The sequence below is a fragment of the Sturnira hondurensis genome, unplaced genomic scaffold (assembly GCF_014824575.4).
Source record: "Sturnira hondurensis isolate 20B ecotype Veracruz unplaced genomic scaffold, ASM1482457v3 Scaffold0011253, whole genome shotgun sequence".
NCBI classification, from domain to species: domain Eukaryota; kingdom Metazoa; phylum Chordata; class Mammalia; order Chiroptera; family Phyllostomidae; genus Sturnira; species Sturnira hondurensis.
The window spans coordinates 40,798-63,672 of record NW_028083884.1 but is presented as its reverse complement, the minus strand read 5'-3'; the positions used below and the strand labels follow the sequence as shown (position 1 = coordinate 63,672).

The window sequence follows — 22,875 nt, the reverse complement described above, 5'->3', positions numbered from 1 at the left end:
GGTACCAGTGGAGCAGGCACATCCCAGACCTGGCAGCCAGGCCAGGGAGTAGAAGCCCAAGGCTCCTCGGCAGGACCACGTCTGACTTCTGAGACGGGGCTGCCCAGACCAGGAGTGACCTGGTGAGAGGGCCTGAAGCAAGCCAGGGGGGCGGGAGGCTAGGAGCCCTGCTGCTTGGGCTCCAGAGACCATGCAGAAAAGAAAGAGGGAGGCCAGCCCATCAGGGAGGGACTGGAAGAGATCGAGGACCTGAAGCATGGAAAGCCAGGCTGTGGGTGCCGACTTGGCAAAGTGACAGCTGAGGTGACGGGGGGACTTGAGCAATCTCTGTTGGCAGCAAGAAGAGGAAGCTGCCCCTTGATTCCTCAGTGACCTCTGCCACAGTCACTGCCACACAAAGAATGCTGAGATAGTCTGCCCCTTGTACCTGGGCTTCTGGGGCAAGAGCCGGGGGAGTGTGGTGGGTACTCATTAATCGAGTGTTTGTTCAGTTCTTCTTCTGGAACGCTCACTCATGTTCCCCTGCCCTACAGTGGCCTGTGTGTCCTCACCTCCGTGTCACACATGTCCTCCAGGGAACTGGCAGGGGGACGAGCAGCTTTCAGCCCCCTTGCAAGTAGAATGACCAGTGGGAGCAGGAGGGGCCGGACACACTCCTTTGAATTTGGGCCAGTGGTGTGACCTCCCTGAAGCCCTGCTGCCTCATCCGTGAGATGGGGGAAGGGGAAGACTGGAGGGTGTGGCTGTTCATGGAGGACTTGCTAGCTCTGGGGTCCTGTGACCCAAGGGAACCTTAATGCAGGTGGGGCACCTTCCTTGCAGGGCGGTGCAGGGGCCATGCCTTCCTGTGGGCCCCCGACTGGGTGCCCCTGCTCTCCCCTTCTAGCCCAACCAAATTGCCTCTTTCACTTTCATTTTCCAGCCAAAATGGAGAGGAAAATTTAAGGAAACTAGAAAATTAAAGAAAAGGAAACTAAATCTTTGAGCAACCCAATGCTTAAGAAGCCTGCTTTATCTTTAGATCACTAGGGAATGATTTTGCAAGGTACAAGAGGGATTTTGAAGGGTTCTTTTAAATGGTCAGTCCCCTCAATCACTGTACAGATACGATCCTTGTCACACAAGGTTATTTGAAGTTTCAGGATCAGTTGTGTCTTGCAAAGAAAAACAGTGTATGGAGATCCTCACCAGGGCCACGTCATTGGGAAGAAGTATGAACATGTGAAGGATGGGAGGCCATTCATGTCATTATTTTGTGAATTACTGGAAGTTGTATTTGTTTTTTTAAAAGTTTGCTTGTATAATTGATCCATTGAACAAGCACAGTCCATGGTGTGATCAAAACACAAAGGGATTTTTTTGTCTTTGCTCCTTAACAATGTAGTCCCTGGGGTAGCCAGGAAGCGCACTTGGCCTGGGCCTTGTTCAGAAATAGAGGGTTATGGACACTTCACGTCCCAAACCAGAGCTCGGGGGCTGCCTGTCTGGGGAGCAGTGAAGGCATGGGCATCTTCACTAGCCAGGGGCCTTAAACTCTCAGGTCACCCACAGCTGCACAAGCCAGCTTACCTGGGCAGGGAGCAGGTCAAGTAAGATCTGCATCTACAGAGCTCTGGCAATGGGTGGGTGGAGAAGACCAGGGTTAACACAGTATCAGTCAACCATGGGGAGGTTGGGAAGTAGGAGACTTGTGTGGGCTGAGGAAGGACTTGAGACCATCTAGGGAGGGACTCGGACCAGGAACCATGTTAGGAGGCAAGAGGCCCTCTCAGCAATGGTGATGTTGACCTTCTCAGCAAGACAGGGTGAAAACAAAGGATGAGAAAAACACCAGATCCCATCAGAGAATCTCAGCGGGAGGATCAGTGAGCATGACCAGGGGGCTTTTACAGGGTTTGAGTTGTGGCTTGTCCATAGACCTCATCACTCTCCTCACTTACTGACCATGATCTTGGACATAAGCACCTCCCCTCCATGAGCCTCACTTGTCTCTTTACCTGTGAAGTAGGGGTAGCAGTGGCTGTTCGCTGCAGCTGCGCCTCATCTGGAGGGTGTATATGTCACTCTGTTGTCAGGTAGACACAGGGAGAGAGTGTGTGAAGCTGAGAGTGAGAGTTTGGGTTATGTCCTCACACGGGGGTTGCAACCTGGCCGGGTGTGCAGTGCTGGGGGCTAGAAGCTGTGGTCCCTGATTTCACAAAGAGCACTCGTGACAGTCATGCACAAAATACCTTGAACTCACCCCAGCCTGGCACTCGAGCTTGAAGGAGACGGGGTGGGGAGTGGGGTGACACCTGTGCAGCACTGGCCATCATCAGAGAGGAACGGCTTCATGGAAGGAGGCTAGTCAGAGAAGGGAAAGAACACTGAATAAGTCTCTTTGGGTTAAAGGAGTTAGGGTTCAAGTCCTTCCTGTGCCCCGGCAGCTTCGGCGGGAGGAAAGGAGTGGAGGCTGGCACGTTTCCCAGTCTGGGGCCCCTCTGCAGAGCCCAAGCCTCCAATGTCTCTGGGGGGCCTCCAAGGGGTGGGGTGGGCATGGCTGCTCCACCCTGACCTTGGGTAGGAGAGGTTCCTCTGGGAGCTGGCTCACCCAGCCTGGGGCCCCCTCTTCCTGCTGGGCTGGACCCCCTGGTGCTTATCTCTCAGCCTGATGACAAACGCCCTGCAAAACTGTGAAAATAACGTTCATGCAATTCCAGGCACCCAAATGGTCGGTCGGGAATCTCCTGGGGGGGCCCTTGTGCACCCACACGCTGGCTCCCTGGGCCTCATGTTGTAACAAGGAAGAAGGAAATGTGAACAAAATGTTTCTCACTCAAGGAACTGGTGTGAGAGTCAGTGGCAGGTCTGTGAGGCCACAACAGTTTCCTCCTTCTCAGGTCCTGCATAAGGAGCTCATTATGGCCACGCTGCTCCTGAGCCCCAGCGACCCTGGGAGCACCTTGTTTTTCTTGGTTTAGCTGAGGTTGGATGCTTGTCACTGGCCTGTATGCAATTAAGACCCTTCCTTTGTTCTGGTTTCCTTGGACTGGGAGTGTTTGTTGTAGTTTTCAACATCATCTGTCAAGGCCACGGCAAAGACTCACTAGGGGGTCGTTGATGAAGAAAGCAGAGGATTTGAGTACTTCAGGAAACCCAGGGTGAACCAGCTCTCCAGACTGGCAGGGTCATGGTGACAGCTTCCAGGCTCCCAGGGCCACACCTGCCACCTGAGTTCACTTCAGGACTCCAGCAGGCTCTTCAGTAGCTGGGCCACACGATCCTCCATTTTTTTGTCTTTGTCCTTTTCTTATAGAAAAGCTTTCCTTATAGGGTGATGGGTATCCTTTGGGTTTCTCCACTTGGCCCATGTTTCCTATAGTTCAGAGCCACCACCCCCGTCCTCAGAGTCCAAATGAAGCCTGGGCAGAGTTGGCATCTCCAAGACAGAACCGGAGGTGGCTTGGACCTGGAGGCCCGGCGGGGACCCTCCTGGGCTTCTGCTAAAAGCTGAGGTCTCCTCATGCTTTTCCTCCAGTTTGGGGCACAGTGAAGTGTGCAGGTCCTCAGTGCCGGGGATGGTCAGAATGGTTTAGAATTTGGGTCATTTATCACTGGTCTCCATCCCCCACTGGAGGCCTATGTTGAAAGGGGCTTGAAAGTCGCATGGTCCATGTTGAAAGAAGGAGAGCAAGGTTGGTGGTCAGAGTTCCAGATCCCGAGGAAAAAGGGGGCTCGATGCCCCCGAGACAGGCAGTCGGGCCAGGCAGGCCAGCCAGGCCGGAGGCTGGAGGGACAGGGGCCAGGTGTGCATAGGTAATGGCCTTCGGGGAAGGTGATGCATGATGCCATCCCACTAGAACTCCGGGGAAGGGGAAGGATGTTTCAAGGTCAAGCCCGGGGGTAAGAAGTAAGACACGGGACTGTCTCAGGACAACTGGACATGTGGTCCCTACTCAGAGCTGCTGCACAGCTTGGTGTTTGGACGGTGTGCACATGGATTGCCTCTGGAGGCTCTCGGTAGGAGAACGTGGATCGCCTTTGTGGTTTTTAAAGCTCACTCCAGCTCTGCGTGGATCGAAGATTGGAGGGGGGCAAAGGAGCTGCGGGACCAGGCCTGGTGTGGGCGGGGGGCTGGCCCTGGGGCAGCACAGTGAGGGAAGAAGGGCCTCCCTTGGGCGGAGGCCCTGGCCTGGCTTTGCTGGGTGTGTCAGCTGCCGGACCCCAGCCACTGGCCATGGACAGCACACTAGGGTGGACATGAGTCTGTCTTTGGCAAAAAGAGATAAAAGGACCCTTCTTGGGAAGGACTGTCCTTGAATCTTATCTTCTGTCACTCCACCTCTTGTGGTTGACATGGCCATTAGTTTATGAAGTGAAGGTGATAAAAATTGGACTTTAAAAACATCTTTATTATCACCAAATTAAAGATGGCAGCCTGTGTTAGTGCCCCACACAGAATTTGTTTGAAAAATTAATGAGTTGTAAAATGAGATGTTTGGAAACAACAGGTTCTCCTCGTGCCCAAAGGGCGGCACCCATCGTACAGTCCTGGACACCCACTGGGGAAACGCTGACCTATTGTCTGCCCTTTGGGCCCCGAGGCTTCTAAAGTAACTGAGCTCCAGTCTCTTGCTTTAGCAAGAAGACCACGGAAGGCCACCCTTCTGACACAACCTGAGGCGACCCTGAGTGACTACGAAATAAACTGGATTGCCTCTGGCCCAAGTCCAGCCGTGCTCTGGTTGGGAGGTGGCCTATTTAACAGTCTTCTCTGTCTCTTACCTCCCAGGGGCCTCATGTCTGTGATTTGGGAGAACAGTCATGACGACAAGCACTCAGAGGTGTCCAGGACAGTCCTTTATGAAGAGACTTCCCAAGAAAGGACAAGGACACACTTCACAATCTTGATACGTTTCTTTTGGATACCACTCAGCTTCCCTGTTCTCATTCTTTGCTTCCCGAACAAACTATTGTATATAATTTGATCTTTCAAAGAAACCAATTCCAGGGCCAAAGTATACTCCTATTGTAAGTGAGTAAACCTCCTGGCTTACCAATTAGTGGCCAGAGAGTACAAACAGCGTAACTGGATTTTCCTGAACCCGACCCCCACCGAGTGAATTGAACTTGAAAAGGCTAACACGCCGTCATGCTGCCGTCCCTTGAGAGGCCCCGTGGGAAACAGATGTGGACACCCTGCCCCAGGCCCCCAAACTCAGGTTTCCTGCACTTTGTCCTGGGGCCTCCCCTCTAGGGGTTCCCTTGCTCAGCCACACTAGCCCCCTGGGAGCCGGGGTGCACTGGGCTTCACCAACCCTCCGTGCTTTATTGGGAGAGAGTTGTAACTGCACCGGGAAGGGTGGAGGTTTTTGTTGCAGGAGAAGCCGCTCCCAGGCATCTGAGCGTGAGGAGCAGAGGGGCCCGCAGAGCATGCGGTCCGCACCCCAAAATGCAGGAGTTGGCTCTGTGTGAACAGGCCGGATCCTCTTCTTCCAGGTCTGCTCACACTCCTTCTGTCCAATAAATACTTCTCAATCACCTACTATGTGCTGAGCATTGTTCTAAGTTCTGGGGATACAGCAGCGAGCATACAGATACAAACCCCTGCCTCATAGAGCTTGCATTTTAGGGGGAGCAGACGGACAAAAGAACAAGGAAGTTGGGTGCATGAGGCCAGACGGGGTGATGAGCTGTGGAGAATGTGAGCCAGGAAGGGCCCCGGGGTGTGGGGGAGGCGTGGTCAGGAAAGGCTGCACAGGGGAGAGGACGTGTCAGAACAATCTAAAGGAGGGGAGGGAGTGAGCCTGCAGATTTCTGGGGGGAGATTCTTCTGGGCAGCAAAAATCCCAGCAAGTACAAAGGCCCAGAGGCTGGATCATTGCTACAGTGAGCTCAGGGGGAGAGAGGACGTGGGGTGGGGGTGGGGGGGCCTGGTGAGCCTTGGTGAGGCCCTTGGCACTAGTCTGAGAACCATGAGAAGTGATTAGGCTTCTGGCTCTCCAGGGTCAGGAGAGGGCTGGGTCTGTGCCATTGGCGTCTGCCGCTGGCCGCGTCCTGATGAAGGGCCACTCTCAGCCCTCCTGCTCTGCCCGCTTCTGGTGGGAGCACTGCCTGCTAGGAAGGCTGCCTGGAAACAGACCGGCTCTGCGTGTCCCTCCCCCTCTCTGGACCTGAGGATCCCCAGCCCAAGGCCACTTGTTAGTGACCCTGGGACGCAGGGCTGGGCTTGCTCCCCACACCCACCTTCAACTGCCAAGGGCACCTGCTCTGCTGGCCACACCATGGCAGGGGACAGGGATGAGACTCAGATCTGGTCTTAAATCATGGAGCGGGTGGGGGTCCTCGTGATGTTGGTTTTTTAATTAAATTAATTCATTATGTTTTTTAAAGTGTATTGTCCCATTTTTCCTCCCCTCTACTCCCCTCTGGCCTGCACCTCTTCCACTAGCATTCCTCCCCTCTTAGTTCATGTCCATGTGTTGTAGACCGCTCTGCCTGGTTTCAGGAATTGTATCTGTACCCCTTGTGGCTAAGGACGAGGGACAACCTTTGGAGTGCCTGCCGCAGGAGACAAAGCCTGTCTCTGGTAGCAAAAGCTGCCTCAGTTCCTCTCCCTGCCCCCAAACCTTGGTCGGAAGTCAGGGATGGGTAAGACCCCTCACAGCAGGGTGGGGGGTGGGGGGTTGGGGGGGCAACCTAAGCCAGACTCAATCACTTGGGAGGCCTTCATGGAAGGACTAGGGGGGTGGGGCGCTGCAACAAAGAGCAATAGACTCTCCAGTCTCCGTGTCCTCAGGGAGAAGTGCTTCTTGGCTCTAATCCCCTTAAGCCTGAATACCTGTTGGGGAGGGGTGCAGCCCCTTGCCTTGCTAGAGCCGTGTCCTGGGGAAAAACCTGGCATCACAAAGACTTGCTGATAAACCTGTGAAATCTGCTCTGCTAAGAGTGCTTTCATTCCTATGATAAGGGTCCGAGAGGAAATGAGAATGTCTCCCAAAGTTTCTGCAACTCTCTTCCTGACGACACTGACTCAGACTCTGAAGCCCTCAGATTTCTTTGAAATGTTATCTACTGTTTGATTCTTGCTGCACTGTATTCCTGTGTATTACAACCCAATAAAAGGCTGTGGAGCAGGGGACTCGGGGCCTTTTTCTCCTCGGAGAAACTGGCCGCTGCTGGCCTCTCTCCCCTGAGTAACTGGCCACAGCCCACTCCTCCCCCCCAAGCAGATCACATCACGTCTCGGCCATATTCACTTTCCGTCCGTGGCACCCGGGGAAACTCGCGAGGGAAGTCGCTTCCACATCCACGAGCCATCCTTATAAGTTCTTTGGCTTCTCCATTTCCCTTACTATTCTTAACCTTCCCTGTCTATTGTGTGCTTACCAATTATGCTTCTTATTCCCCGTATGTTTTCCCCATTTTCCCCCTCCCCCTCTGATACCCCTCCATGTGATCTCCGTTTCTGTGATTTTGTTCCTGTTCTGTTTTTTGCTTAGTTTGTTTTCGTGTTTTAGGTTCTGTTATTGATAGTTGTGAGTTTGTTGTGACTTTATTGTTCCTATTTTTTATCTTCTTTTTCTTTTTTCCTTTTTTAATTTTAATTGGTGTTCAAGTATAGTTTTCTGCCCTTTACCCCCATCCCAGCCCACCCCCCAGCCCTCCCCAACTCCCTCCTGTTTCTACCCCACCCTTGTTATTGTCCATGTGTCCTTTATACTAGTTTCTTCAAACCCTTCCCCTCTTCTCCTGAAATTCCCTTCCCTCTGGTCACTGTCAGCCTGTTCTCAGTTTCGGTGTCTTTGGTTATATTTTGCTTATTTGTCTGATCTTCTTTTTCTTAGAGAGGTCCCTTTAACATTTCATATAATAAGGGCCTGGTGATGATGAACTCCTTTAACTTGACCTTATCTGGGAAGCAATTTTTCCACCCTTCCATTCTAAATGACAGCTTTGCTGGATTGAGAATCTTCTCTGTAGGTCCCCACCTTTCATGACTTGGAATACTTCTTTCTAGCCCCTTCTTGCCTGCAAAGTTTCTTCTGAGAAATCAGTTGATACTCTTATGGGAACTCCTTTGTAGGTAACTGTCTCTTTTCTCTTGTGGCTTTTCAGATTCGCTCCTTATTTTTTATCTTGAGTAATGGAGTTATGATGTGCCGTGGTGTGTGCTTCCTTAGGCCCAACTTCTTTGGGACTCTCTGGGCTTCCTGGACTTCCTGGAAGTCTATTTCCTTTACCAGGTTGGAAAAGTTCTCCCTCATTAATTTTTCAGATAAGTTTTCAATTTCTTGCTCTTCCTCTTCTATTTCTGGCACCCTTACCATTCAGATGTTGGAACAGTTAAAATTGTCCTGGATGTTCCTAAGCCTCTCTTTATTTTCTCAAATTCTTGTCTCTTCTGTCTGTTCTAGTTGAATATTTATTTATTCTTTCTGCTCCAAATTGTTAATTTAAGTCCTGGTTTCCTTCCCTTAATGGTTGATTCCTTGTATATTTTTCTATATTTCACTTTGCATAGCCTACACTTTTCCTCTACTTTCTGAGCATACTCAACCATTTTTATGAGCATCTAGATTACCAGTGTTTTGAACTCTGCATCTGATCAGTTGGCTATTTCTTAGTCACTTAGTTATTTTTCTGGAGCTTTGATTTGTTCTTTAACTTGGGCCATATATTTTTTTTTGTCTCTGCACATCTGTTATGTAGTGAGGGCTAGAACCTTAGGTGTTTACTAGGGCGGGGCAACCCACATTGCTGTGTTGTAGCATTCAATGTAGAGGATTGGTCCGAGAGGGAACAACGCCACCTGCTTGGTTCTTGACAAGCTCTCAACCACTTCCTCCACTTCCCACAAGCAATTCCGGTGCTGATACCCGAGTGGGTGGGTTTGTGTACCTTTTAGGACTCTGTGGGTCTCTCCAACAAACTCTCCTGTGAGGCTGGGAGTTTCTTCTGCCACTGCAACCCCCACAGATTTTTACCACCAGAGGTTTTGAGGATTTATTTCCCTGTGCTAGAACCCTGGGTTCCTCGGTCTGCCTCACTCCCCAGTTGTTCCTCCCAGTTTATCTGCACACAGATGTGGGACTACCCGGCCTGCCGGCCACCAATTTGCTGCACTGCTCTCAACCCAGGCTGCCCGTCTCCACCCTCCTACTCGTCTAGATGAATATTTCTTCCTTAACTCCTTGGTCGCCGGACTTTCATGCAGTTTGATTTTCAGGCCCTTCTGGTTGTTTTTTTTTATTTTTAAAATTGTTGTCCTACTTTTGGCTATGTGAAGAGACAAAGTGTATCTACCTCTACCTTCATCTTGGCCGAAGGTCAAACTTATTTCTTAATTCATAGACACAACTTCAAAGTCCAGATCCCATGTGAGACTCCACTTTGCAGCTTTGGGTGGGTCAGGAGGCTTCCAGCTCCTCTGGTGGTTGTTTCCTGTTGTTGTTAATGGCAGTTTCTGTTGTAAGTGGAGCCCAGTAGCTCTGGTCTTCCACCCAGACCTGCTGTTGACACTGATGCTTCTAGTCAGGGGCAGGGGAAAGGTGGACCTTCTGGGAGGGAGCTGATGCTGCTGGAGGGGTGGGTTCCCCCAGAACCTCCATCTCCACCCCAGAGGAAGACCTCTTGGAACAGAGTCTTATAAAACACCTTGGGACAGGTTGGGCTCTGGTGGCGCATGGCCCCATCGTGTTCTTCCTGCACATCTGAGACCTCCCTGCTCCAGTGACATCACCTGTTTCCCACCTGGAGCACATCCCCAGGCAGCTTTGAAATGACAGGTAGGTTCCCTCCACTTCCTTCTCTCTGGTGTCTTCTGAAGAAAAGCTCAAAGACCCTTTTGTCTGAGAATCTGTACTGCTAACCACAGGGAGAAAGGTCAGGCTGACCAAAAAGACAAAAATGGGGAAGTTGTCCCAGTGGGGGAATCTCGCCAAGCTCTCCAGCAGGATGTTCCTGCTCTGAGCTGAGCTATTGGTGGGACTGATGCCTCGGTCCCCTGGCAGGGTCCCTCTGGCCTCTGTTCTCACTGTCATGTAGAGTCATTCCCATTTCTCATCCAGTCTTCCCACACTTGGGTGCAAATGACTCCTGTTTAGATTTCAGGGCTCAGTGTCAGGAGTAGCCTTCTCTGAGCTACTGCCCCTGCTATCAGATTTGGATGCTTTTTCTGTGTGTTCCCATATCAAGTTGTGTTAATACTTTCTACCCCCTGTTATAGTTGTCACCATGCAGGTCTGTCTCTCAGCCCAGGCAGCGCTTTCTGCAGGGAAAGGACACATTTACTCTTCTCTACCCACAGATATTTAATATTCCTATAGCACTTTTCTATGATGTGCTCAAGGCAGACATGACTAATCAATCTATCATAGCTCTCTGTTTTTGACGATCCCAGACCTAGCTCCATAAGCACTCTCAGCCCAGCACTCTGGGAACCAATCATCACCCCCTGTAAGAGGAATCCATTATGCCATCTGGTCTGGGGCATTCCCTGGCCCATGTTATCTTGTCACCTGACACTTACCAACTGTTGGACTGACATGAGAAGAGTGAAAAACAATGAGCCCGTCCTGGAAAAGTGCTCATTCTCATCAAGGGGGGAGGGGGAATTGGGAACAAGAGGAAGAGCTGTAGGATTAGAAAAGAAATCCCAGGGTGAATGCATTTCATCTGGACAAGCCAAAGGCAGATGTTCTGCCCTAAGTCCTTACTGGGGGCTGATCGAAGCCTGGGCTGAGGGTATCCTTCCAGAATGAGGTGCTAGGGGGACTGAATTCACAGCTCATGGCAAGGGGGCCCAGGTGGCACCTGATAGCCTCAGGACCTCACACCATTGCTTCTCCGGGCTAGCACAGCAGAAGCCAGATGTTCCTAACCAAGAGTCTCCAACTACCAAGAACATTTTGATAAAAATGAATGACAGGCAACCTTCTTGGTAGATGGTGGGGGCTTTACTAGAGTCCGGTGGTCAAGACTGGGGTCTCCATGGGGAAACTGATAAGTGCAAAACAAAACCAAGGAGAGGGATTGTGTGCAAGGCAGGAGGAGATCAGGGCTGGCGTTGTGGGTCTGCCAAGCTCCAAGCCTTCTGCAGTGTGAGTGCCAAGAGCAAGATATGAAACCCTGCGAAGGGAGTAGTTGTGGCCCAGTCTGAGGCCCCATGCGTCTCAGCTTCTGAGCTGTGGAATTAGGGTGGCACCCAGAAGTTGTGGCTCAGGGTAGCACAGGCCCACAGATTCCGTGGACTCACCCCACTGCCTTCCACTGAGCATCTGTGATTGCATGAAGGCCACCCTCCTTTTTCCAAGGTGGGGGGCCAAGGAGAGGGTGCCCTGCCAGGACAACGCAGCCAAAAGAGATGCTTTTCCCCTTGGCACCAGGTCCTGTATTTGCCCAGCAGCCCACATCCTGCTCTGACCCAACCTTGGGGCCAGCCTCCCACCTGTGAATTCAGATTCTCCAGGAGTAAAATGAAGCCTATATTCAGGGAGCATTTGAGAATCTTGGAGGCTCACCTACGAGGAAGTTGGAAATCATCTCATGAATGTTGGTGCTTTTGCATTTGGAGGGGAGCCAGATTCATACAGCAATCAATCTAACACACCTCAACTGTTCCCGCAGATTAGCTATTGACTGTTAGTGAAGTCCCTCACTTCCTTTCTATTGATTTATGGCAGCGATGGGATAGGAGACACGCCTCCTTTCAGCTATGAGTCTATAAATACCAAGGCATTTTTATTCAAAGTGAGAAGAACCCAGCAAAATGGGGATCTCCAGAGTCATCCTTGGGATGTGTCTACTGGGTCAAGTTCTATCTTCAGGTATTATATCTAATTGCTATATGTGTTAACTTCACTCCTGCCCCTCTAAGTCATGGCAAATTGTATATGCTTGTCCTGGGTGCCAAACTTTTGTTTCCAGGAGGATTTTTATATCAAGGAGGAGGCAGTTCTTTGCTGATAATTGTAATTAAAAATATGTAAAAGGAATTGCTCTTTTCAAGTTGTTTCTGGCTGTGAAGTGCAATGGCTATTGTAGAAAAAGGGTGATCCCTAAGTCAGTGTTTTCAGTGAGTCACTCAGCAACCCACAGACTGGTCTTAGAAAAATTCCTGGAGTGGGTATGTACTATTACGAGGCCCTAAATTTTTACCATAAGTTTAGTTCCTCTGGAAATGGGCAGGAAAGACGGCCCCTGTCAATGCTCATTATGTGACTTCTTTCTGCAAGTGTGTCTGGCTTGATAATTTTCTGACCAAAAGTGCATCCAGGGCATGGACAAGATCACCAAAGTTCTGAGTGTGTGTCTGTTGCTCACGGCTTTGGATGAGTGACTTGAACTTGGTAGCTCAGCATATCTTTGTGTTCTTAGAGTATCAACATGTAAAACATATGTTAAAGAGTCATGGGCAAATCAAAGGAACTGTTGAAGCATCTCAACTGTTTTTATAAAGATACCAAGTGAACAGGACAATTAGCTAACTGGCTTGTTATCTCTTTCCCTGCCTCTTGGTCTCTCAGTTACTCTCTCTCTCTCATCTACTTGGCTCTCAGTTACTCTCTCTCAGCTACTTGGTATCTATTCTCTCTCCCCTGCTTCCTTTCTTCTCTGTCTCTGTCCCTCTGTTTCTTCTTTTTCTTCTTTCTTTTTTTCTATCTCTTTCCTCCTTTCTCTCTCTCCCTCCCTTCATTCCTTCATTCATTTTTCCCTTCTTCTAGTCTACTATCCCCACTTCTTGATGCGCCTTTTTGCTACATTCATGAATTTCAGGAAACAGGACAAAAAAAATCCTAATTTCCAGATAACTTCTGGAACTCTCCCTCCCACCCTGGTCTTCTGAAGGTGATGCTCTGAAGACCAAGGTTCATTTGGGGAATTGCTTTCATGAAAGCAGGACCCAAACCCAGCCCTTGGGGCCCCGGTGGTGGGGAGCAGGCTGCATGGTGTGACATGTGTGCAGCACATGGTGACACCAGCCAGCCATCTAGAGGATGCCATCTTCCTTCTTGTTGGGAGGACCTTAGTGGGTGCTGGCTCTGGGCAGTCTGGGGCTAGAGGTGATGTTTCCATGAAAACATTTGAAAACGGGAGGCAGTGTTCTTAGCTCTAGACTTATTGGTGCGAAGTTCACCCCTGGATTTGCACTGAGTCTGGAAAGGGACATGGGGTGCATGTCAGCCCCTAAAGGGCAGGGAGAGGGTTGCCCCGTCCTTATCCATGAAGGGGCTTAAGGCAGCAGTGTTCTTATATGGAGCCACCCATGAAGTTTTGTGCAGCATGTGCACAGACATGTACACACATGCACATTGGGGACATAGGGAAGACTCAGGAGTCCCGTGCTCAGGTACTGCAGACTTCGCCTCGCACTGTCGCCTGGGCTAGTCTGGGGACAGCGGCTCCTGTGGTCCCCAGCATCATGGTGCCTCCTGGGATGCTTTGCTGCTTACCTGCTCTAGTCGAAGTCACGTCTCCTTTGATGTGAGAGGGCAGATACCATGGTCCCTTTTCACAGCTAAAGAGATGGAGGCTCAGAGAGGGCAACTGACTTGGCTGAGGTCCCAACGCTGGGAGGGGGTGGGGATGGGTTTCCATCTCAAGCCCCTCCAGAGCTGGCTGGTGCAATCACCCCGTGGGCTCATTCCGGTGGGCAGCGTCATGGCTGTCCTGGCCCGGGTGGGCAAACACCTTCTCAGGTGGCCCTTTCTCCTCCTTCTCGAGGTGGGGGAGGAGGAATCAAACTGAGGAGTCAGCAGTGTGTTCCCTTTACTGGGGATTAAATGACAAGCAAAAGATATTTACACCTTCAGTGGAAAAGGAAAACTGTCCCTGGCCTGACCTAGCAAAAGCCAGTGCTACAAGTCACCTGCTCACAGAGCGCCGGTACCTGTTAACCCCAAAGAGCCGTCTGCGGAGACTGCCTACTGTGTGTCCCCACCAGGCGAGCTTCTAGTTAATTGTCACCTTCAGAGCAGCCTCTGGCATTTGCTACATGGCCTGGTGTGTGCACACACCTCCACGCCCAGGGTGTGACCCTGATGATCCAACCACCACACGAGAATGGCTTCCCCAAGGGAGTGCGGCCCTTGGAGCGGTCACTCTGGGGTGGGTTTTCTTGGCGTGTGGGGGTGCATCTTGAGAAACGGCCTGTCCTCCCGTTGGGGCCACCTTCTGAGGAGTCTCTCACTGGTGGCGGCTATTTGTCATTTGAGGCTGTCTGGGAGCTGCAGAAACAGGCAGTTGGTGTTTGGTGTCCAACCTTGTGGCTAGAGGGGTGCTAGCCAACTGGGTGATTTTGTGGCTGGAGACTGTGGGAGCTCAGCAGGGAAGGGATGGTGACAGGGGTAAGGGATGCCCTTGGTGACATCCCAGCATTGAACAGAGGTTGGCAAAGTGGCAGAGAGATGAGTTCTGCCCTCAAGGAAGAATCAGCCATTTAGCAGTGGGCAGGCCTCCGGGTCTCTGCCTCCAGCACCTTGTTTCGGGGCCGAGGTCGGGGAGGCCAGGCCCCCTCAGATGAGGGCTGGCATCAAATGACCTCTTCTTCTCTCTGCTCTGTACCTTCTTTGCATTCCACGGAGGAGCCCCGGACGATGGCCACAGAAGGTAACATTTTTCACCTGGGATCCCTGTGGGCTGTTTACCCCACTGCACCCTGATCCAGGAGAGGGACAGAACGTGTGATAGATGGGGGTGCTCAGCTCCTGAGGCGGATCCTCTGAACAAGGCCTCAGGCCTGAATGGGAATCCTTTGCATGGACCGTATGTGTGTGATGAAGGAGGAATCAACCTGCCACCTGTCTCCAAGGAGGTCCAAGGTAGAGCTAGGTGTCCTGTCTTCAGCGGTCCTGTGGTCCATGCTCAGTGCCCACTCCTGTGGTCNACGGATGAGGCAGCAGGGCTTCAGGGAGGTCACACCACTGGCCCAAATTCAAAGGAGTGTGTCCGGCCCCTCCTGCTCCCACTGGTCATTCTACTTGCAAGGGGGCTGAAAGCTGCTCGTCCCCCTGCCAGTTCCCTGGAGGACATGTGTGACACGGAGGTGAGGACACACAGGCCACTGTAGGGCAGGGGAACATGAGTGAGCGTTCCAGAAGAAGAACTGAACAAACACTCGATTAATGAGTACCCACCACACTCCCCCGGCTCTTGCCCCAGAAGCCCAGGTACAAGGGGCAGACTATCTCAGCATTCTTTGTGTGGCAGTGACTGTGGCAGAGGTCACTGAGGAATCAAGGGGCAGCTTCCTCTTCTTGCTGCCAACAGAGATTGCTCAAGTCCCCCCGTCACCTCAGCTGTCACTTTGCCAAGTCGGCACCCACAGCCTGGCTTTCCATGCTTCAGGTCCTCGATCTCTTCCAGTCCCTCCCTGATGGGCTGGCCTCCCTCTTTCTTTTCTGCATGGTCTCTGGAGCCCAAGCAGCAGGGCTCCTAGCCTCCCGCCCCCCTGGCTTGCTTCAGGCCCTCTCACCAGGTCACTCCTGGTCTGGGCAGCCCCGTCTCAGAAGTCAGACGTGGTCCTGCCGAGGAGCCTTGGGCTTCTACTCCCTGGCCTGGCTGCCAGGTCTGGGATGTGCCTGCTCCACTGGTACCTGCCCGTCCCTGTCCTGATGACCCTTCTGTTGGCATGTCCCTGGGGCAGGAATCCTTCCCTGGTTGTCCCTTTCGTAGACTCCTACACCCCACTCTGTTTTTCCAGGGACAGGTCCTGGGTGTTGCAGCCACCTGTCATTCTGAGCTTGTGAGTTGACACTCATAGGTTCAGGGTGTGCATGTAGGTGCCCTCTGTGGGGGCGTTTGGCAGGAGCTGGCTGGCCACACCGTGTCCATCACAGAACAACGTAGGTGTAACATCCAGGGATTTTTGGACAAGAAGGGACTCACCAAGAAGCCAAGTGACCCGCCACTCGGTGTTCAGGTTAGAATATGTCTCTGAACCACCCCCAGATGGTGAAATCAACACGTCTTGAAGGACAGTCAAAAACAAGGTTCCACCAGTGTATGTCACCCCTTCTCCTGGGAAGTGAGAATCAAATTGATGGACCCTGTGCAGAATAAAAGAAAAAAACACCCCTCTCCCTCTGTCCCTGCACTGCGGGGCCGACGCTCACTCCCTTCTCCTCCAGGCAGCAGAGCAGGAAGGGGCAGGATTTGCCCAGGTTCCTGCTTTACCACCTCTCACCCGGCTGGGGGGCACCCTCTGCCCAAAATAAACTCGTGTGCATGTGTTCGTGTGCATGTGTGTGCACACACACACACACAGGGGATGAGAAGAGGTTCAGGTGGAAGCCACGTATTCAATCAGGTTGTCATCCAGTACCTTTCAAAAGTTATTGTCAATAGGATAGTTTAGACAGCATCATCACTCCGGCTGACGTGTTGTACGAACTGACCTCCTACCACCGAACATATTTCATGGTTTGTTTCCTTGTTCTAAATGGACCTCACCCAGGGCCTTCGAAGGATAACTCTGTCTGCTCATGTCACCCCTTCCTGATTTCATAAACTGTTCTCCCATCTCACTCTGGCTTTATCTTTCTGTCCCAAAGTCTCTTCCTTTTTTCTCTGCATGGTGGCATATCTGTGTGTACGCACACTTTTCTTCCACACTGAGTCCCACTGGTAGAATGGGCAGTTGGAAAGATATGAGCAGAGTGGGAATGACAGGCTAGACACAGAAGGTCACCAGGATCAAAAGCCCTGAGAGCTAACAACAGACAGAGCTGGGAAAACAAGTACTGTAGGACCTCGCCCCCTGGCATGTGACCCTTCCTCCCCTGGCATGTCACTAGTCATGGGGTAGACCCCCTTAGAGGAGAAACAGGGGCCGGAGAATAGCCTCACAGACTCCCAGACAAGCCCGGGCATGACCACTACCTTAAGCATTCAGCCTTCAGACCATGAAGTTCTGACCTGAATCAGATCAGCTTAAGAACAAAGCCTTAGGGCCCTATTGAAGGCAGAGTCTTGGTAGAACTAGAGATAACATCTAGGCCTCAGTTGTGTTTCTATTCCAGGCTCAGAAAAGCAGCAAGGTCATGCAGGGTGAGCCATGGCTGACTTAAGGACTAGCTGTGATGACAAATGACCCCCTAGCCTGGCGCTGACCAATCATTGGAGATCACTCACAACCGTGAAAGGACACACCTGGAAAGCTGATGCATATTCCACTGAGATTCTCCCCTGAGACCTCCAGGTAAAAGCCCTGGAGATGAAGGGCGCAGTGGCTTTCTGCCTCCAGAGCACACCTGTGCCTTCCCCCTCACCTTCCCCATTTTCTTTGCCTCTCTTTCTCCTCAGCTCCAAGGGCCCTTTTGCCTCTGTACACTTCTTCCACCTCTGTGGCCTTCTAGAGAAACTTCCATTTCTATCCGAGTTCCTTGGTTCTGAATTCTTCCTCAGCCCAACTCATGAGCTGAGGTGGAGGAACCAAGGTCACTGAACCCAGGTCCAACACCCAGTGCCTTTTCACTGCTAATGCCACTGGTCCTTGGAAGATAATGATTACAATTCAGAAAGTTCCTCTATTCTTTCTTAAGTCTTCGCAAAAAGTGGAAATCACGTTTACTCTACGCATAAAGGAAGTCTCCTCCCTAAATGCAGCACGTTCCACTTGACCACGCGGGCCGGGCCTTCTGCTTGCTCACACTCTTGCACTCTTTCTTGTCCTCCGTGCCTCCCCCCCCTCCCTGGAGAGCCAGGTCCCATTCTACCATTTGCCTTTTGGAGAGTTTTGTTGTCTCTTCTTTCTCATCCACTGTGGGTACAGAATTAGTGCTGACACTGATGGGGCCACACATGAGCCACCACAGCATCTGTGACTAGACAGGACACGCCCTATTTTTCCTGTTCAGAAACACCGGGGAAGGATTCTAATTGGCCTAACTTAGCTCCAGTGCTCACCCCTGAGCCAATCAGCTAAGACCAGTTGCTGGGGCCTCTAAGAATATGGCCACCCCCACTCTAAGGGATGAAGCAATTTCCAGAAACAAACAGAAACCTATTATCAAAAGAATTGAAGACAAAATACTCAAAACAATAGACACAACAAATGATTGGTAGGTTGGTGTGGGTGGAGTAGGCTATGATAACATTATTGCCGGAACACGTGTTTACACATAATTAGTACACTGAACAAAAGTTATCAAAATGCCAATAGCTATTATTTTCTAGAAAAAAATTAAAGCTAAGTATAAAGCTTAGATACTTAGAGTAAGAATCAAAGTAAGAAATGTACACATTCTAGCTTTCACGTCTGGCTTTTACTTTCAAGAAAAGGAAACGCAGGGAAAATGTCTTCAGGGTGGAATGAAGGCAGGATGGGGAAGAAAAAATGCAAACAAAAAGGATGATGAGGACAAAACATAAACAAAATTTTAAATAAGGTCAAACATATAGGAAATCACAATTAGTGTAAGAATGTCAATGTTCACCTTGGGGAAAAAAAAACAGATGATCCATTTGCATTTTAAAAAAAATCAAGCTATGTTTTATTTATAAAAGTCATGTAAGTACCCAATCAGAATTTGTATGCTGATATTCACTTATAGTAAAATATAACTTACACTAAAAATCATTAACAGGGGTGAAGAGGAAGTCTTCACAGTAATAGCACAAACATTCCACCAAAATTGCATTGCATCTGTAATACCAAAATAATTTTGAAACATGTCAAGCAAAATCTACTACCATTGAAGGGAGAAAGTAATAAAACCACAGCCAGGAGGGATTCCGGGAGGTGTTACTCAGACCCCGCGTAAGCAGGCGTTGACTGTTAGAAACCCAGAAGCATTGTGCATGAGAGGGAAGTATTGGTCCAAACCCCAAGAACAATCCAACCACTAATGCGATTTCAGGGAAATCAGAAGAGATCCTGATTCCCACTGTATTTCCTCTTAGCCTGAAAATTATTTACCCATGAAGAGCATGCTGGGAAATGATGAAATAACCAAGGACAAAGTGCACGTTAATGACACTTGCCAAAGGTGACAATCTCATCAAAACAAGAGCACAGCAGTCCTTGACTTTTCATCATGTATATGGTTTTAAAATTTTTTATTTATTGATTTTAGAGAGACAGAGAAAGAAGAAGAGAGAGGGAGAGAGAGAGAGAGATTCATTGTTCCACTTAGTTTTAAACACTCTGATTGAGTCTTCTATGTGGCCTGACCCGAGATTGAACCCACCACCTTGGCAAATCAGGATGACGCTGTAACCAACTGAGCTAAGCAGCCAGGGCACAGGGAACACGCCCTGTGTTCAAGCTTAGGGAGCATGAAATTCACTAATATTTCCCACAGTTTGTGCCCTAAGACCTGATGCTCACTGGTTGTAGCCTGGAGGCCTAGTCACCATGCAGGAACTCCCCCTGGGATAGCCATCCCCGTCTAGAATTTTGGCAGAAACTGGAAGAAGAAGACTCCAAACAACACTGAACTTGACAACAGAATTTTTGTGCTGTCTTTAAAAGTACCCAGAGTTGCTGTGATAGTCACTTAACTGCCTTTTACTCCACACCACTGTCTGATCAGGAATTTTATTGCCTTGACTGTATTCCCTTCCACACTCACATCCACATCTGTGTTCTGACTCCATATCTGTGCTCTGACTCCACTGTACACAAAACTTCTTAATGCTTCCTTGAAGTAAGAGGAAGAAAAAAGGTACCTCACTTCAAAGGCCCTGCTTAGTTCATTGCACCTATGATCAGCACCACCATAGCAATATATATGTCTCTTATTCTAACAAAGATATGTTGTAAGTGTTTATCAACTCAACGGACCCCCTCTGAGAAGAGTTCACAACACATCAAGTTTTCTCAGACTAATGCTGGAGAACCACAGTTCTAGGGTCTTACTATCCTTTCACCCTGGAAGTTTTCCTTCATAATATTGTGCTTTAGCTTAAGTCTGTTTCTGCATAGAAAAAAATGGAGAGGCGAGCCCATACCAGAGAGAGAGATTTGAGTTTCATCCCAAAAGTACCAAGTGGTCTTTATAGGCTTGCAAGTAACAATGACATGGTCAGATCATCTCTGTGGCCACTCTCTTCCTCTGCATGCCAACTGGACCTCAGGGCATACTTAGATACCCGAACACAGACCTCACAATAGCTCCCAAGTAGACCAGTTATGATCAAGAAGGGATAGTGACTGCCCCTTGATTTCCCATGAAATGGGATTAACTCAGGCATTGACAGCTCCTGTCCTATCCTATTGCCAGAGTATGACCAGAGGGTGGGAGAATGGCTGTCAGAAGCCTGGAAAACAGAGGCCTGAAGATCCAGAGGCCCAAGAAAGGAAGACTGCAGAGGGGAAGCCAAGCAAGAATGGAGTGCCGGCCAGAACGCTGAACACGGGTGATTCTTTTCAGGGTGAAGACTCCCTGTGTTGTCAAGGGGATCGATGTTCCACTTCACTTTTGGGGTGAGTGTAGCTGTGTTTCCTGTTCATTCCTTCCCATCTATCTCAGACCAAGGCCAAGTGGAGGAGCCTACCCTGAGCCTGCAGAAACCTGGGCCCTGGCCTGACTAATGGAGAATTACTCTTTGTAAGGGCTCCCATTCCCAAAGGGGAGCCCAGGAAGACCCTCCCCAGAGTTCTCGTGCACCTGTCTCTTTGCCTTCCAGGACATGGATTCAATTCTGCCAATCAGACCCACGCATGGCCCTTGGGAAATACTCCCCTTTGGAGAAAGAGATCCTTGTAAGTGTCCTGACATTCACACACAGCGAGGCCCTACTGAGGGCAGGCTGTTACCCTAGGACAGGGGTGTCCAACCTTTTGGGGTCTCTGGGCCCCAATCTCGGGCCACACAATAAATACATTAGGACATGTAACCACCCACACCCCCCCACACACACACAAATCTCTTAATGTTTTAAGTAAATTTCAATTTTACAAATTTACAATGGGCCTTGGGTTGGACACCCCTGCTCTAGTGGGAGCCAGAGGTTCCCAAACAACCAGCAGTAGAATGTAAGTCTCCAAAACAGGACTCAAGTTGGCTGAGTCTGCTAGTGGCTTTTACACTTGCATACTGTGAAATACTCTCCTCTTTCTAAGTCCCAATTAGGAATATGACTGAAAGGGATAAAAAGTGGCAGAGACAGCGTTGTTGGAGCCCTTCCCTTGCACTGGTTGGGAAGGGCTGATAGATGATGTCTTCCAGAGGTGAACAGCGGTTCTGTGGGTCAGTGGAGTCCTTTCACGTTCATAGGAGGCAAGGAGAGTCAGGAGTGCACCCCAGGTGCACCCTCTCGCCCACTACACAGGGGCTCAGACCCACTCAGCAACGAGGGGAGGTGCCACTAGCTACATCTTCCTGCGGATGCCCCTGCTCCTGTCTTGGGGACACACTAACACCCCCTGTCTCATTGTCAGCGTCTCGGTGGCGTTCACACCATAGCATCAAGAAAGTTCCTGACTTATAAGCAAGAGGAGGAACGGAAAATGCTCAAGAATCTCCAGTTGCTGTCTTCAGACTACAAACAGGTGGTAGAATATAAAAAGCGACAATCCACAGCTTGTTCCACTTGCTGGCCTACAGAAGCAATATGGGAGGCCAGGGTGGTCATGCCCCCAGAAGAGTTGAAAATCCCACGACGAGAGCGGCGTGATGTCAGCAAGCACAAGGAGCGCATGCAGTTCGCTCGAGCCCTGAGAAGTAACCCGCAGCTACCTGCCATTTTAAGGGCTAGGAACTCTTCAGTTCTGTCCACAGGGGACCTGGGCCCGACAACCAGAGAAAACACCTGGCAAGACGAGGGTGAGGATGATGACGACAATGACTACGATGACGACACACAAGAGGAGAGAGAGAAAAAAACCACAAAGAGACAAGAAATAAAAATGAATGTAATTTTCAACACAGGAAAAAACAAAAAATGTTTAACATACCAGCCCAGAGAACTGAAACCATTCTTTCCCACAAAGAAAGTGGAACGGTCCATCACCGGCTTAACGAACCGCAATCTTTTTTCCTTGGCTGAATTCCCGGGAGACCTACTGCTGATGAACCAGGCCTGTACCTCACGGGGCATCCACCCCAGTGAGGTGACAAAGGCCAATGGCCTGGAAGGAGAGAGTGTCTGGAGAGAGTACACGGGAAAACCAGCAGCTCACCGTTATTAAAGGTTTATTGATTGCCCACAGCTAAATGGATGTCGTGGTCCTCGTTTTTCTTGCCCCTCTGCCTGCCTGGGTGCCTTTCCTCCCTGCCTTCTTTTGGGACCCAAATGCCGGGCATCCTCCAGGTATGACCTACCTGCTAAGGCTTCCCGATTTCAGGCAGCTCCTAGCTCTTGGCTCCCACCTCCCTTCCGGGCTGCAGGCTCCTCCTCTCCATCTTCTCCCATGGCGCCCCCAGCTTTAGTGGTTTAAAACAACAATCACTAATTTAGCTTGTAATTCTGTGGGCCAGCAATTTAGGCTGGGCTCAGCTCGGAGGTTCTCCTGGTCTCAGCTGGGGTCCTCATGTGTCTGCTGCAGTCGACTGACGTCAGGTAGGTGGCTCTCCTCCTGGGGGCTTACAACCATCAGCTGGGTCCATGGGAGTGACTGGGCCAGGTTTCCTCCCCCCCAGCAGGTTGGCCCAAGGGTGTTCACAGGGCCATTGCAGGACCCAAGAGGGTAAGTGGACCTTTGCAAGTTCTTTTGAAGCCCAGACTCCGAACTGGCACACCACCATGGTGTCCCATGTGTCGACCAACACAAAAACATCCCCTGCTTTGGGTAGAACCAAAACATGCCACGGACAAAGGAAGGCAACTTACCCACTCTCAGGAAGGTTCTAGAAACCAAAGGACAGAGGCTGCTGACCTTGATCATTTCTTTGGACAGCCCACCCTACTTAGCTTCATTTGAAGGTATCTAGTGCTTGGGTGTGCCACTAC

The 22,875-nt window shown here is 50.4% G+C and overlaps 1 protein-coding gene across 1 annotated transcript in view; it reads left to right on the top strand.

The window, feature by feature from the left end:
* Positions 1-22,114, top strand: part of LOC118996279 (deleted in malignant brain tumors 1 protein-like) — a 62,250-nt gene extending 40,136 nt beyond the window's left edge. The window contains exons 26-27 of the mRNA XM_037059577.1: positions 20,554-20,686; positions 21,365-22,114. Coding sequence (XP_036915472.1) covers positions 20,554-20,686; positions 21,365-22,114 — 883 coding nt within the window. The remainder of the gene's footprint in view (positions 1-20,553; positions 20,687-21,364) is intronic.
* The last annotated feature ends 761 nt before the right edge of the window (positions 22,115-22,875 follow it).